The sequence below is a fragment of the Perna viridis genome, chromosome 1 (assembly GCF_037379345.1).
Source record: "Perna viridis isolate PV_CMFRI_1.1 ecotype Kerala chromosome 1, ASM3737934v1, whole genome shotgun sequence".
NCBI classification, from domain to species: Eukaryota; Metazoa; Mollusca; class Bivalvia; order Mytilida; family Mytilidae; genus Perna; species Perna viridis.
This window is the reverse complement of record NC_142445.1, coordinates 8,795,151-8,808,679: the sequence shown is the minus strand read 5'-3', so window position 1 is coordinate 8,808,679 and position 13,529 is coordinate 8,795,151. Positions and strand designations below refer to the sequence as shown.

At 32.3% G+C, this 13,529-nt stretch overlaps 2 protein-coding genes across 19 annotated transcripts in view; one reads left to right on the top strand and one right to left on the bottom strand.

Moving 5' to 3' along the window:
• Positions 1-2,092: 2,092 nt before the first annotated feature.
• LOC148627118 (caspase-2-like) lies at positions 2,093-5,061 on the bottom strand. 3 transcript variants are annotated; one of them, XM_088567804.1, is made up of 2 exons: positions 5,004-5,061; positions 2,093-2,560 (listed from the first exon to the last, which is right to left on the bottom strand). In XM_088567804.1, exon 2 carries the CDS (start codon positions 2,518-2,520, stop codon positions 2,221-2,223), a length of 300 nt encoding a protein of 99 aa, XP_088423930.1. In that variant the 5' UTR covers positions 2,521-2,560; positions 5,004-5,061; the 3' UTR covers positions 2,093-2,220. The 3 variants fall into 3 exon arrangements, with proteins under 3 accessions (XP_088423930.1, XP_088423940.1, XP_088423949.1); XM_088567814.1 differs by having other exon boundaries at positions 4,895-5,035; XM_088567823.1 differs by lacking the exon at positions 5,004-5,061 and adding an exon at positions 4,556-4,717.
• A 9-nt stretch (positions 5,062-5,070) lies between these two features.
• Positions 5,071-13,529, top strand: part of LOC148627115 (general transcription factor 3C polypeptide 1-like) — a 179,292-nt gene continuing 170,833 nt past the window's right edge. For all 16 annotated transcript variants that reach the window (XR_015919749.1, XR_015919767.1, XR_015919763.1 and 13 more), the window contains exons 1-6: positions 5,071-5,193; positions 8,722-8,779; positions 10,230-10,444; positions 11,810-11,961; positions 12,231-12,356; positions 13,120-13,240. Coding sequence is in view for 3 of the 16 variants with exons in the window: in XM_088567590.1 (XP_088423716.1) it covers positions 8,722-8,779; positions 10,230-10,444; positions 11,810-11,961; positions 12,231-12,356; positions 13,120-13,240 (672 nt within the window). In the remaining 13 variants the exon portion in view is untranslated. The remainder of the gene's footprint in view (positions 5,194-8,721; positions 8,780-10,229; positions 10,445-11,809; positions 11,962-12,230; positions 12,357-13,119; positions 13,241-13,529) is intronic.

Below are 13,529 nucleotides of genomic sequence, written 5' to 3'. Positions count from 1 at the left end.
GTCCAGACCATAACTTGATTATCAGTGAGTGGATCTCTTGGAAATTGTTTTACAAGGTATCATACAACCAAAGCAAGGCTAGGATATTTTTTCGAATGTTTTGACTTGGTCCATTTATGAATAAATACCAAAAAGCCCTTTGAGTTTGATAAAATATTTTATTGCAATCAAAATTTTGAACTGTATCAAGCTGAAATAGTGTCCATACTATAAAAAGGGCAAAACAGCAACATTATAGACACAATGGTGGAAGGGAATGTTATTAACAACCTCATCGACATTTTCTAACTCCACATACAATGCAGGTGGTTCATATTTAAACCATAAAACATGAGGTATACACTACCTGTGTTGATGTTTGGTTTATTGATGGAGTAGGCTTACCATTCCTGTGTGTGTGGTTGATTACAGTAGTTTATTGATAGAATCCACAGTGTTCAATTATTCTTTGTTTTTCACCATCAGTTTACCCTAGATTTCATGCTTGATAGTTACATTTTTAATGTCATTTTGGTCTTGATAAAAGATCTGGTACAATAAAAAACCAAAACGTTAAACTACACTAACAAAACTAATTTCAGACAGGAAGCTTACAAAACTGAAATTAACAGCTGTTACCAGGGGTATACCAAGGATCTAGGCCACTCAGCCTTCAACTTACAAAAAAAAAAGTACTCAAAATAAGCTTTATGTAAAAGGAAGATTGAAATTAGAGAAAATTTTGTAAACAAGTTTATGTAGAAAATTCATTATCATATTGATCAAAATTAGAACATTTCATTAGCAGCAGCTCAACAAACATTTTTATTTTTGTAACCTACAAAGTGACACAAGGTTTTCTGCCAAGATGTTATGAAAACTACTTGAGTGTGAAAAATTAAGATAGAAAAAAGAAATTAACAGTTCTTCATTTAAATGACAATGCAAAATACAAAACTGCAAATTTTTTAAAATGACCAATGAAAACATTACTTTCTATAAGTTAATTGTTTCACAAAGATTAATATGTATGACAATGGTATATCTGGTACATATATGAAGTTGTACTTGGGATGAGCCTCCAATGTAAATAAATTTGTTTTTTATTTGCTGGATGGTCATTATTATTACCTAAAAGAACTTGCAGATCAGTCCTTGATGTCCTAACATTTCAAGGCTGTACATGTTGTATTTGTCTTGTACCCGATGTTGGAGATATGTATTTGTTACAAGTTGTATCTCGTTATCAGAGATTTTAGGTTACCAGTAAGTCAACCTTTCATCTTCAGCTTAAAGGCCTTTCTCTTGAAAAGTCTCCAAGTTAAAATTGTAGGAGGACTCCTTACAAGAGATGTTGTCCTTGAATGAAGCAAACCAGGGGTGGATTCATGATTTCAGGTTTGGGGCACTAACAGAATAAAACAAAAATTTGGATGTTGAATTGTTGTGAAAAATCTGTGCCTGCAAACAATGTTTTTTTTTTGTTTTTTAAAGTCATAATTGGTAAAAAGAAACCTTTCAATTGATGAAATGATCATTATGATAAGGCCCTTAAAAATCTCCACTGTTGTTAAAATGGGAAATTGTAAAGAAAAAAAATGTTTTTGGCTTCATTCTGCTTGATCAAATATGAGTAACAAATTACTATTTTTTCTAAGTGCCCCTATCAATTCAGGATATTTTAGAGCCTCAGGTGTATACTTCACCATTTTAGATGAGGTTCACCTAGTATTACCTTGATGTACTGAATGCCATTTCTTCCCTTTCAAGCTCTTTTTCAATAAGGTTCAATTTAATATTCAACCTCTAATGATCCATTCATTAACAATATAAATTGCTTGGAGATAAAGTAACTTAACCACTTTCTAAAACACTTGTGAGAAATATTCTTTTAATGGATTTTGACCAAACTGAGTAAATACCTATTATGTCAGTTTGACCTTGACCTTTGACAAAAAACTTTCTTACCCTTAAAACCTTCAACTGTACAAAATGCATTAAAATTCTTGAAGGCTCACAAAAGTTACGGCCTATAAACAAATTTGTAATAGATAGGACAAAAAGCTAAAGTCCCCTGCAAAGTGGGGAGAAGGGACGATAGTTAAAAACAAAATTAAAAGCTGATATTTTATTAAAAAAATGTACAAGTATATCCATGTGTATTTATGGAAACTTTATCGAAAAAGTGATAAGGTAAAAAGAAAATATTGAGTGCATATACTAAATTGATTGTGAAATTATCTAGCTACTAGTATCCATTTCTTCATTTAAACTGGTCAATACTTTATCTGCTATGAAACCCTGATCTGTCTCTCTTAATGCTTCTATAAAAATGTCAAAGGCTTTAGGTCCCCTTCTGATCAAAGTAAATAAGAAATGTGTTGCTTTCTCCTTTCTCGTTGCTTTAACATTGACCTCCTCAGCCATGTTTGTGGTAAATATTTCCTTTTCTTGCATTATATCCAAAAGATCATCTAAAATCAAATTATCCATCAGAAAAATCCAATTCTTTCTTAAGGCTTCCTGATGCCTCTTTTCCATTGCATCAATTATGTTCTCTTTCACAAAAACATCAGAAAATCTAAAAATAAAAAACAAAAATCATTTAAAAGAGTGACAGATTTCAGTTTTTTTTGGGAATGTTAATTGAGTGTCATATCTTTTAAAATAGAAGACTGTCAAGCAAGGTAACAAAACAAGAAAACAGCTCCAGTAATTGAATTTTCTAAGATTTTTCTTTCATGCTTTTAATGTAAATTGTTTCAATGTCATTTGAGAGTAAATGATATATCGGGTTATATAGAGGGTGCAGCACCACATCATCAAGTAACATGATTTATCTCAGCTAAAGAGTAATCAACGGAACCAAGATTCTAGCGGAAATCAAAAGAATGTAATCCAGGAACAAAGATCAGACATGGAAAACAGACATACACAATAAAGAATATAAAATAACCAAAATAATACATACAAAGTAACAAAAGTAAATGAGCAACTCCAAGAACATGGACCAGGTGCACCGTAGGGTTAGAGTCCTCTGCTTTTCTAGAAACACATGTCGAGTGCTTATGAAAAGTAAAGTCAAGGTTAGTTGAAAGAGGAAAGGAAAACTATGACACAATGAACAAATCAGTTTTCATGGTGCAGATTGATACACTGTAATGATCCATGAGTTCATGATGACGACCATAAAACTTCTGTAGTGATGACCTCAATCTTGTAGCAATATAACCCTGTTCCAGAAGTCTAATTGTAAGAAGTCTAGTCCAATACAAAAAGTCTGCATATCAAGCTCTGGCATAACGTTTTAGTTGTGATATTAAAACTCCATATGCAGGTGCTGATGGGACATTGCAACAGATGAAAGGAAAGTTGACAATACAGAATGAAAAGTCACTGCAGTTGTTGTTTAGTTTGGTCAATAGTTTTCCTTTACCATTGACCACTAAGTGTAGGTCAAGATATGAGGCTAATTTCACAGTGTCTGTAGTATCCTTTATCTGAAGTTCTTTGGGGTAGATGCTATGTATCAAATCCCAAAAACAAGGATTGTTTAACGATAATACATCATCTACATAGTGGAAACTGAGATTGAAGGATCTAGCTAAGCAATGTTCCTTCTTTTGGGTCAGATCAGCTATAGTCAACCTCATAAAAGTGAAGAAATAGGTCAGCAAGTAGAGGAGAACAATTTGTTCCCATTGGAATACTGACCCTTTGTTGAAAAACGTGTCCAACACACTGGACTATTATGTTGTATATAAAAAATTCAAGCATTTTGAAAACATATTCTTTGGTATATTTGGAAAATGATTTGGAATTAGTTTTTACAAAGGAATCTCTTACATATTTGTATCTAGGTGTATCATCTTTTTTGCAGTAACAATGATGTATAATGTTTTTAAGTTGGGATTTTAACTAAGTATAGGGAATAAAAGAATAAAGAGTTGAAAAATCAAAGGTTTTAATGCTATTGTATTCTGACAATAATCTTGAATTTTAGGTTTCCAGAAGATATTTCAAATTTTTCAGGATCCACATAAATTTAATACCACTACAGGAGTAACAAGTGTTGATATGGTAGGACTGCAGACCCTCTTCGACAGCTGTGAGTATAGAAGTTAAAAGTTTTGAGAGGGGTTTGGTGGTATGCTTTGCAGATCCTGCTATGTAGCGTTGCCTGTATGGACTGTTGTGGAGTATAGGAATCCAGTACATAGATGATAGATCACATTCATTGTTTTCAGTGGAAAGACCGAAAGAGGACAGCACAGATTTATGGTTTTTAATTATCTCTTTTTTGAAGATTGTGGTAGCAGTATGGGTCTCATTACTGCTATTGTTGTCTACATCCACCTCTGATAATAAATTGGATGTAATATGATTTGAAGATAAAAAAATTTCCAACTAAAAGCACAATTTAAAAATTATATATTTTAATGAATGACCTATCTAAATTCTGAATATTATTAAAAATGACCCATTTTCAAAAACTTAAATCCCACTCATTGGTTCACTATGTAACAGAAGGTTAATTAAGATGGTGGAGGTCTAACAAGTTGATATACTATCTTACTGTTTGACATCGAATCATCTCTACTACCAACTACAATGTAGGTAGAATGGCCTAGTCAAAATGTCTGCTCACTTCTACTTTGACTTTAAATGAAGTTTACTTGACTTGACTTTGTACAGTCACACATGGTTATCTTTCATGTTTTCATCGGATATTTTCATTTTTTGTTTATAGTCAAAATGTGAGCATTTTGACTATAAACAAAAAATGAAAATATCCGATGAAAACATGAAAGATAAACATAAAATGCGTGGTTTTATGTTATAGATAATAGAACTAGTCGCAAATGGTGCACTAGCCTATAGATGAATATCGTTTTAAAGATCACAACATACGCACTTAGCTGAAAAACATAATTATTCTTAAAGTGAAGTTTCCATAAAGCACATGGGTATCACTCATTAAGATATTTTAACATAAGCTTGGACGAAAAATGTCTTATTTTTACCAGTGATTCGAGTTTGTGTTACTTTCAATTTCTATTTTCATTTTATTGCAAATTCGGAACATTTCGAAAATTATATTCGATGTTTTCAGACTTTTACCATTATTTGGCGCGTAGAAATGCTAACTCAAAATATCAGTATTTGCTTTGGGTCAAGTAGTTTAGTTATTATCTTAATAGACAGTTGAATAAGGTAATCAGGTTTTCACCACAATACAGATGTTATGACTCTGTATTTACGTCTTACAGACTTAAAAAAAACCACGCATATTATATCCCGACAATTCGATCGTGCATCTAACATTTTCAGTACTGTGTCCTCTCATGTTGGGTTAATTTGTTGAGAACCTACATTTGTATCATTAATAAGTCAAGGACTTGTTTATTTGCTTTCTGTATAAATAAATTTGATCTGGAGCCAAATCAGAAAACAGTCCTTGAAGGGACTAGGCCATTAGGGGCACAAATTCACAATACAGTTTTGGTCCCACCAAGGATAGTCCAAATAATTGTCTTCTTGGAGTTTGATGGTTTTTTTTGTTTGTTTGTTTGGTTGCCTTCCTTCTAGTCATATTCGAAAAAAATTACTCCACGAACATCATGATTATCTGGACTACACCTAAGGCAGAGTCACTATAATGATTATATTAAATAGATTAAAAATCATGTACATTGCACCAATCTAACCATTAAAATAATATGTTGTATTTACCTTTGTTTACCTTGTCACGAGGTCAGATATCTGGGCTTGAAGACGCAAAGACCCTTCTCAAGTTTATCTTTTGGACTTACGGTCCATATATATCTGGCGTAAATTTTATTACGAGGTTATTCTGGTGTTTGTTGAGATTCTTCTTAAAGGCGTTTGCTTTCCACTACAGTGTTTGGCAAATTGTTCCATGTATAAACTGTTCATTGTGAGAAACTGTATTTCCTTATACATGTATTAGTCTTAGAATACTTGAATATTTTGAAGCTATGCCCTCTGGTTGTTGTTGATAGCTCTTTTTTATAAATGACTGGCCATACATAACTCCCATATTCCAGATGGGGACGTACAATATTTTTGTAGATGAGAAACATTTCCTTGTCAATATATGTGAAGCTCCTTTTAATCATCCCTATTCACTGCTTTGCTTTCTTAGTTGATTCATTAATATGTGGCTGAAATTTAAGCTTTTCATCAAGAATGATTCCCAGGTCTTTTTCTTCCTTGGACTTGGATATTATCTCTCTTTCCAATGTGTACTGTATATTGGTTGGAGGGCCAATGTGTGTGTTTACATTTTGCTGGGTTAAATTTTAATAGCCAGTCATTGGACCATTTCACCAGACTATCAATATCCCTTTGTAAGGTTTGACCTTCTTCAGCATTGTTAACTACTGCATACAATTTGGTGTCATATGCGAAATCTTTTGCAATATTTCTAACTACATCTGGTATATTTATATAGATGGAAGACAGGTTTGGTCCCAGAACACTTCCTTGAGGTAAAGTGACTTGTGACCATTCTGAGTGGCTTCCATTTAGAACTACTTTTTGTTTTCTGTTTGATAAAAAATATTTTCATCCACCCCAATAGTTTCCCAGTGATGAATTTTCCTTCATCTTAAAGATTAATGTATCTCAGAAATATAAAATTCTCCATAAATGACAGGGACATTTTACACATTACCTGTGACAGAAACAAATGCATGTAAAACTAATGCAACTGACAGCTTTGCAGAAATTTAAAAAAAATGATTGCCTTTCCTGTCATAGAAAAAGCTAAGTATTATGCTTTGATATATGAATAATACAATCAGAGTTGTTTTTTCTAAGGCAAGTTATATTTTTGTACATGTATGGAACAGGGTAGAAAGATGTACATGTACATTTTGCACATGCAACTTTTCCAAACTTTTCGTTTGAAGAAAAATAAAAAAATAGAGGAGTGCATGGAAGATGGAGTGTACATGTACATCTTCAGTGATAACAATTAACACATATATATTCATTTATTAATCCTGATATCTGTCAATTTCTTATTTTTCTGGCTGCAGAACTTTCCTTTTCAGGCCATTTCTGCTGTCTACCAAAACTATCTGGTTTTGCTGTTAACTATTACTGGAGACCATCTCCTACATTTGTACACGCACATAGCTGTTGAGCTCACTTTGTGCTTGCTATACATGTAGATATAGTAGTTCAGATCTCCCAGCTGTTCTATGGTCATGATCAGTGAAATATCTGCTACAATTACACTTGGCATGAAGTTATACTACAGCAGTATAATTCCTTATAATCATGATATTCAATGAGGTGTTTTTTTTAATATGCCGTCTTGGGAGGCTAATTTTTATTTTACTTGGTTGCCTTCCTGTTAGTGAGGTAAAGTAAAAAGTAGCTTCCCAAGAATCTTGAAGATGGCATAGTTAACTGCTTGGTCAAAATATACCAATGTTTAAAAATGAGAAGGAATGGCTCAATCATATCATGAAGTGATGTCCTTTTAAAACAAAGAGTTGTTCAAATCCAATGACGTTTAAATCCAGCATCACAATGTTTACATTGTCAACATTGATTTTGTTACCCTGAATTTACCTCTGAATATACACTGTTTCCCCAAGCAAAAATATCTCAAAATCATCTCAATTATCACAGTTTGCCACAGCTTTTTTTTGGTTCCCACTAGGTTTATTTTCTTCCCAAATCCAAATCTTTTGAAAAAGAGTGACAAAATCACTGGTCAAATTAGGTTGTCATTCTGTAACCAAGATTATTTCAGTTGCCTGTTATTTGATCAAAAACATAATTTACCACTGAATTTGGTGAATGCAAAATTTTTATGATGTTACCATTCCTACCAAATTTTTGTTTAATACCAAATTTGTGAGAAGTTACATTTTTGTCTCATAATTCAAAATACTATTCAAAATCCCTTGGTCTACAATGATGGTAGACAAATCTTTCAGTCTGATAAATGAAATCTGCATAAACAAGCGCAACAGACTAACTCAACAATTTTCACTTCATTTTGACAATTGTCAGAGAGGGAAAAGATCAACTCTCCAATATCGAACATGAAATGTTCAGAAATCAATATGAAAGAAAACTTCAATTACAATTACATGTACACAATTACATGTACACAATTACACAATTACATGTACACAATTACATGATTAAAAATCCATGTGTCTTATTAATTTGAAACCAATGAAAGAAAGAAAATATGTATTATTGAAATGAATATTTCGTATAATGCGTGTTAATTCTACCCCCCCTGGTTTCTGGAGCCTTTTATCCAAATTGTAAATTTAAGGGCATCTTCAGCTCTTCATTACAAAGGAAACTGTGGTATTCCTTATTTACATGTATATACTTATTTTCCCAAATTTGAGGTTTTACACACATTCTTTCCATTTGCATTAGCCCTGGGCCCCTTCCCAAAAAAGTAGGAAAAGCACTATATTTAATTATTAACCATAGGACTTGAAAAAAATGAAACATGTAACATTAAAAAGAAAGACAACTTTACCCCTAAAATAGAACAGTTGAAGGTTGAACTGACATGAGTATGATACATACATTTGTACAGTTAAATACTTTTATTTATTTGTTCATATGGTTTGCATTACTTTTATAATATACTATGTAGATCTGGAATATTTGTTTTAAATATTACAAGTGCGCTGTTTTCATATTACTTTCTAATCAAAATATTTGGACTTTTTTCAGATGGACCTAAACTATTTGTCTGCTGTAATAGATGAGATAGCCTTGGAGGGGCTAGATGGTTAGTACATGTACTATTACAGTATATTCTTATTCATAAGAAGAGGAAGGTTCAAGGGGGGTAACAATCCACTGGTAAGCAACACTGGTGCTTCATTACTTGACAGCTTGATTTCATTTAACATGTAATATTTGAATACTACAGTGGGTATGTTATTAGCTTTTACTAAGTTCAGTGTAGATAAATTTCTCATTTAGTCTGTAGCTTTGACATAATGAGTTTTATAATTTGTCAGTGTTTCCTGTTTTTGATGAACTGAATTATATTTTAAGGACTTTGGGTTTTCTTACCTTGGCATTGTAAGACAAGCTTGATCCATCATAAAATGGAGAAAAAAAAGGCACACTAATACCTTAGTGTTCACATTGTTTATTACATCACTGCATTTAAATTGGGTATGATATATACTGAAGATGATATTCTATTTTCGGACATCCTGGGACTTCAAGATTTTGGAGGTGAAGCAAGGTGATGCTACATATGTGCCTTTGGTAAACAAATGTAGAACCCTGAAAGCTATTTCAAAATTTGTAGCAGGACTTTTTTTTCTCCGCGAAAGGATTTGGTACCTCTTAATGGCTTCTGGTCAATTTAAGTTCCTTTTATTGATCAATCAAATTCAAGTGTGATGTCACACCCAAAATGAAAATGCATGTACCTGTACATGTAAGTGTTCATACATGTATGTTGAATTTGCAACCTATTTTCAGACTTTGTGTATATATTTTAAATCCAATGTATATAATTAGTTAAATTTGTAACTGACACAAGTAGTTATAAAAAATTTTTCTTCATCTCTCGTATGATGCCTTAATGGGAGTGTCATGTTGAAAGCAACTTTGTAAGCTCACCTGGCCGAAGGCCAAGTGAGCTCTTGCCATTACTTGGTGTCCGTCGTCATTGTCCATCATCGTCATCTGCCGTCGTTTACAATTTTTCAAACCTCTTCTCCTTTGACACTACTTGACCCATTTGAACCAAACTTGGTATGAATGTTCCTAAGGGTATCTTGCTAGAACTGTAGTGGGGATTTTTGATCTGTCAAAAAACATGGACACAGTTACTTAAAATAGAACATAGGGATCAGACAGTAGTTTTTCGCATATATATCCAAGACAGTTAGGTCTAGCCAAATTCTTTTAATTGCTGAAATGATCCTCATAAGGCCTACAAAAGTCTTCAGGGATAAAAGTTGTCAGATGACTCCTTGTAAGAGTTATTGCCCTTGAAAGGGGAAAAATGACATTTTTTTTAGTTTTCAGCCAATATCTTGAAAACTCTGATGGACAGAAAGAAACTTTCAATCAGCGGAATGATCCTTATGATAAGTCCTACCAAAGTCTTCTTGAGTAAAAATTGTTGGACAACTTCTTGTTAAAATTAATTGCCCTTGAAAGGCAAAATTCAACCAGGTGAGCGATTCAGGCTACTTGGAGCCGCTTGTTTGTAGGTGTAACAGTAAGTACTTTATGGAAGCGACTTGAACTTCGACCTGGATTTGTAATCAAGCTTGATCCAAAGTCAAAAGCCTTTTTATGGAAGAGATTGACAACAGTGAAAGATTTGGCTTACTATGAACTGCCTGAACCTAGAACAGTTGTGGACATTTATAATCGTATGGACTTTGTTGATCCTGAAAGTGGGCACATGGTAGAGTTAAACAAGGTATGATAGTATTAGTGTTTTTAGTTGATGTTAACATTTATGGAAAATCTTCAATTATTAGTCACGCATGTATAACATGCAAAAAAAAAATAATAATAACCCAGGAAAGATTACCTAGTGTAAAACTGTTCTAAGGATTTGTATCACAAAAAATACCAATAAGGCAAGAACTGCTAGAATATGAGAATGACATATGTTTGGCACATATTTTTGTATTACAAACATCTGCACATATAAAGTTATTGATAAGATGCTTTAAAAAATTAATGAGATTTTTTTTTTATTTTGTATTTTACTGTCTTTCATTTCTTAAACCATCTTGTAGATTTTTCAGGTATGTGGTTTTGTTGGCTTAACCCATGTTAAAATATTGGTATTAATTTCCTTTGTTTTACCCTTCAATTTGCTGGTTTTAAGATATTTGCCATCAGGCATCTTATTTTATTACAATGGGAATGTTTTTATACAACCACAAAAAATTTGTGTTCATATAATAGTATAGTTCTGTCGTCATCGTCCATGTAGTTTTCTTTTGTATTCACTTATTTTGTGATGGCATGAATATAAGTTAATTGATCTTTATCAGATTTTTATAACAGGCTTCCAAACCACAAAAGGCAGGTTTTATTGATTTTTGGGGTTATAGCCCCGACTGTTTTGGGATTAGGAGCCAAAAAAAGCATTTCATAGAATTTAAATACATTTTTATACATGTGTAGATAACTTCAGTATAGGCTTTTGGTTGTGTATGATATTGCTCCACAATATTCTATACCACAAAGGTCAGTGTTGGAGTGGAACCATTTAGGAATTAGGGGCAAAATATGGTTGAAGTCTTATATTGTGCCAAATGTCTAATCACAATCAAAAGTTAAAGCTGTATCAAGTTGTGTGTCCATACTTGTCCAAACTGTAATGGGTTTAAGCTATGTGGTTGTATCAAGCTGTGCATTCTAAAGCATTTTACTTTATCTTTCATTCAAGTTTTTTTCTGCAGAGTATTTCTTATAATAGCAGTTATATACCTCTGCTCAAAGAGTCGGTGTGAAATTTAACAATTGAAAGTGATGTATCCATGCTATTGTTTGCAGCTTTGTTTCAAATATTTATTACACTGACTACTTTCACTGGATTCTAATGGCTATTTTAGAATTCTGCACTGTATAAAAATGCCATTCACTTAAGGCCAAAAAAAAAATCACAATTTGTTAGTTTATAAATAGGCATATCTAAGGGCTACCTGCATATTAAATTCATCTTTGGAAGATTTTGTCTAAATGTTGCAGATCAGAAATATCTTTCATTAAGTCTTGATTCACACAAAGTAGTCACCTATGACATTGCATCCTGTCTACTATATTATAGAACTCACTTCATACTGATGCTTATCCAATCAATTGTATCAATGAAGATGGTGTTATAGGATCCTGCTCCACATATTACACTCGCCAACTTGTGACATCAGATATTGTCATTGATGACAACCTTCTTTTAGATCTTGATGAAGTAACAGAGAGGTTTGTATTGACACAGTTGTACTGTGCATTGTATTTATATGTTGTAAAACAGACATTAATATCAGTTTGTTTATTGCCTTTGAAATTAGGTTCATAAAGTGAGAGTCTCTTATTATTATTATCTTATATAAAGTCTGTACCATCTGAAGACAAATTTTCAGTGAAGTTTCTACTGTTTTAAAGATCTAGAAGATGACAGTTCCTAAAAGAAAACACATTTTATTATCTTGGTGTATTTAAAAGCGAATGCCATTTGTTTATATTTTTAGATTTGGAGAGAAACTAGTAATTGTAGCCTCTCAAAAACAGAGAGATGAAGCTTTGTTAGGAAAGACATTTATATCAACAAAATCCTGGATAGATTCTACCTATTGTGTGCTTGAAAGGATTGGCAGGTAAAGTCATTACATGAGCACTTAATATGTGATATAAACCTGGTACTAATATCTAGTGCCTTTTCCTCACAGGACCAGTCAATAAAATGTTTTATTTATGTTTTGTATGAGTGATTATTAGAAAAGTTTCCATGGATAGGAAAAAACACAGATTGTATTCTTATAATACAAAAACAATATGGTATACTTGAAATCTTTTCTGAACAACATCCTCCCACACACAGAGAGAAAAAAACTTTAGTCTTACCTATTCAATTTGAAATTAAAGTTCAATTCATGTTACATTTTGTTTCCATTCATGTAAATCTACACACAAAATCTTTACAATTGAGATTACTCTGTAAGCAGTTGATTGTGTCATTGAAACTATTAAATGTTTATGCTATGATGAAACTTTCAAATATGTTTTTTAAACTTTGAGATTGTAGAAGTATGATAATCAACTATTTACTGTGAAAGATTCTGTTTCTCTGCATAGCAGAAAGAAACCACAACTTTCTGTTAATGGTTTGCAAAAACTTCTTATAATTTAACGAATTCAAAATCTTAAAATATGAATGTCAAAACATAAATTGAACTTGCAAATAAGCTGTTGTTGGCTGTCATAATCAACCAATAAACAGTGTAGAATAAGTGCTCACAAATTAGTAGAAATATATTTTTACAACTGTTTATAAAAAAAGAAATAACAGGGTAAGAAGTAGAGAAAAAGTGATGTGAGTATTTGTTATAACTTTCTTAAGTAATATTTTCCATTCCACAGAGGGAGGTACAGTGGAGAGTTGTCTGCTGGACCAGTCAGTTTGGAAGTGTTTAAAATGCCAAGCAAAACTTTGTTCTACCATACTATCAAGCTTATCAAACTTGGTCTCGTAAAGAAACAGGTAGAGTAATAATGAATAATAAAATTTAAAACAATGAAAGAGTGAACATCAATAGATTGTTCATGCACTAGTTTCCAGTATCTTGAAACTTAAAAACTTCAACAGAATGTTCTCAAGATTCTGCCAGTCTTATTCTCACCCTCTTCAGTAAGAAATGTTTGACAATTGTAAAATTAATTGTTATCTGTGAATATATGGGGCTGACTTCAGTTTATGTTAATGATCTGTATAATATTTATAAAAAGTTGTTGGTTAATAGTAAAACTCCAATGTAAACGACAAAGCACAA

Coding starts and splice junctions, on each gene's coding strand:
- LOC148627118 (XM_088567804.1), bottom strand. CDS start 2,520: ATGGAAAAGAGGCATCAGGAAGCCTTAAGAAAGAATTGGATTTTTCTG.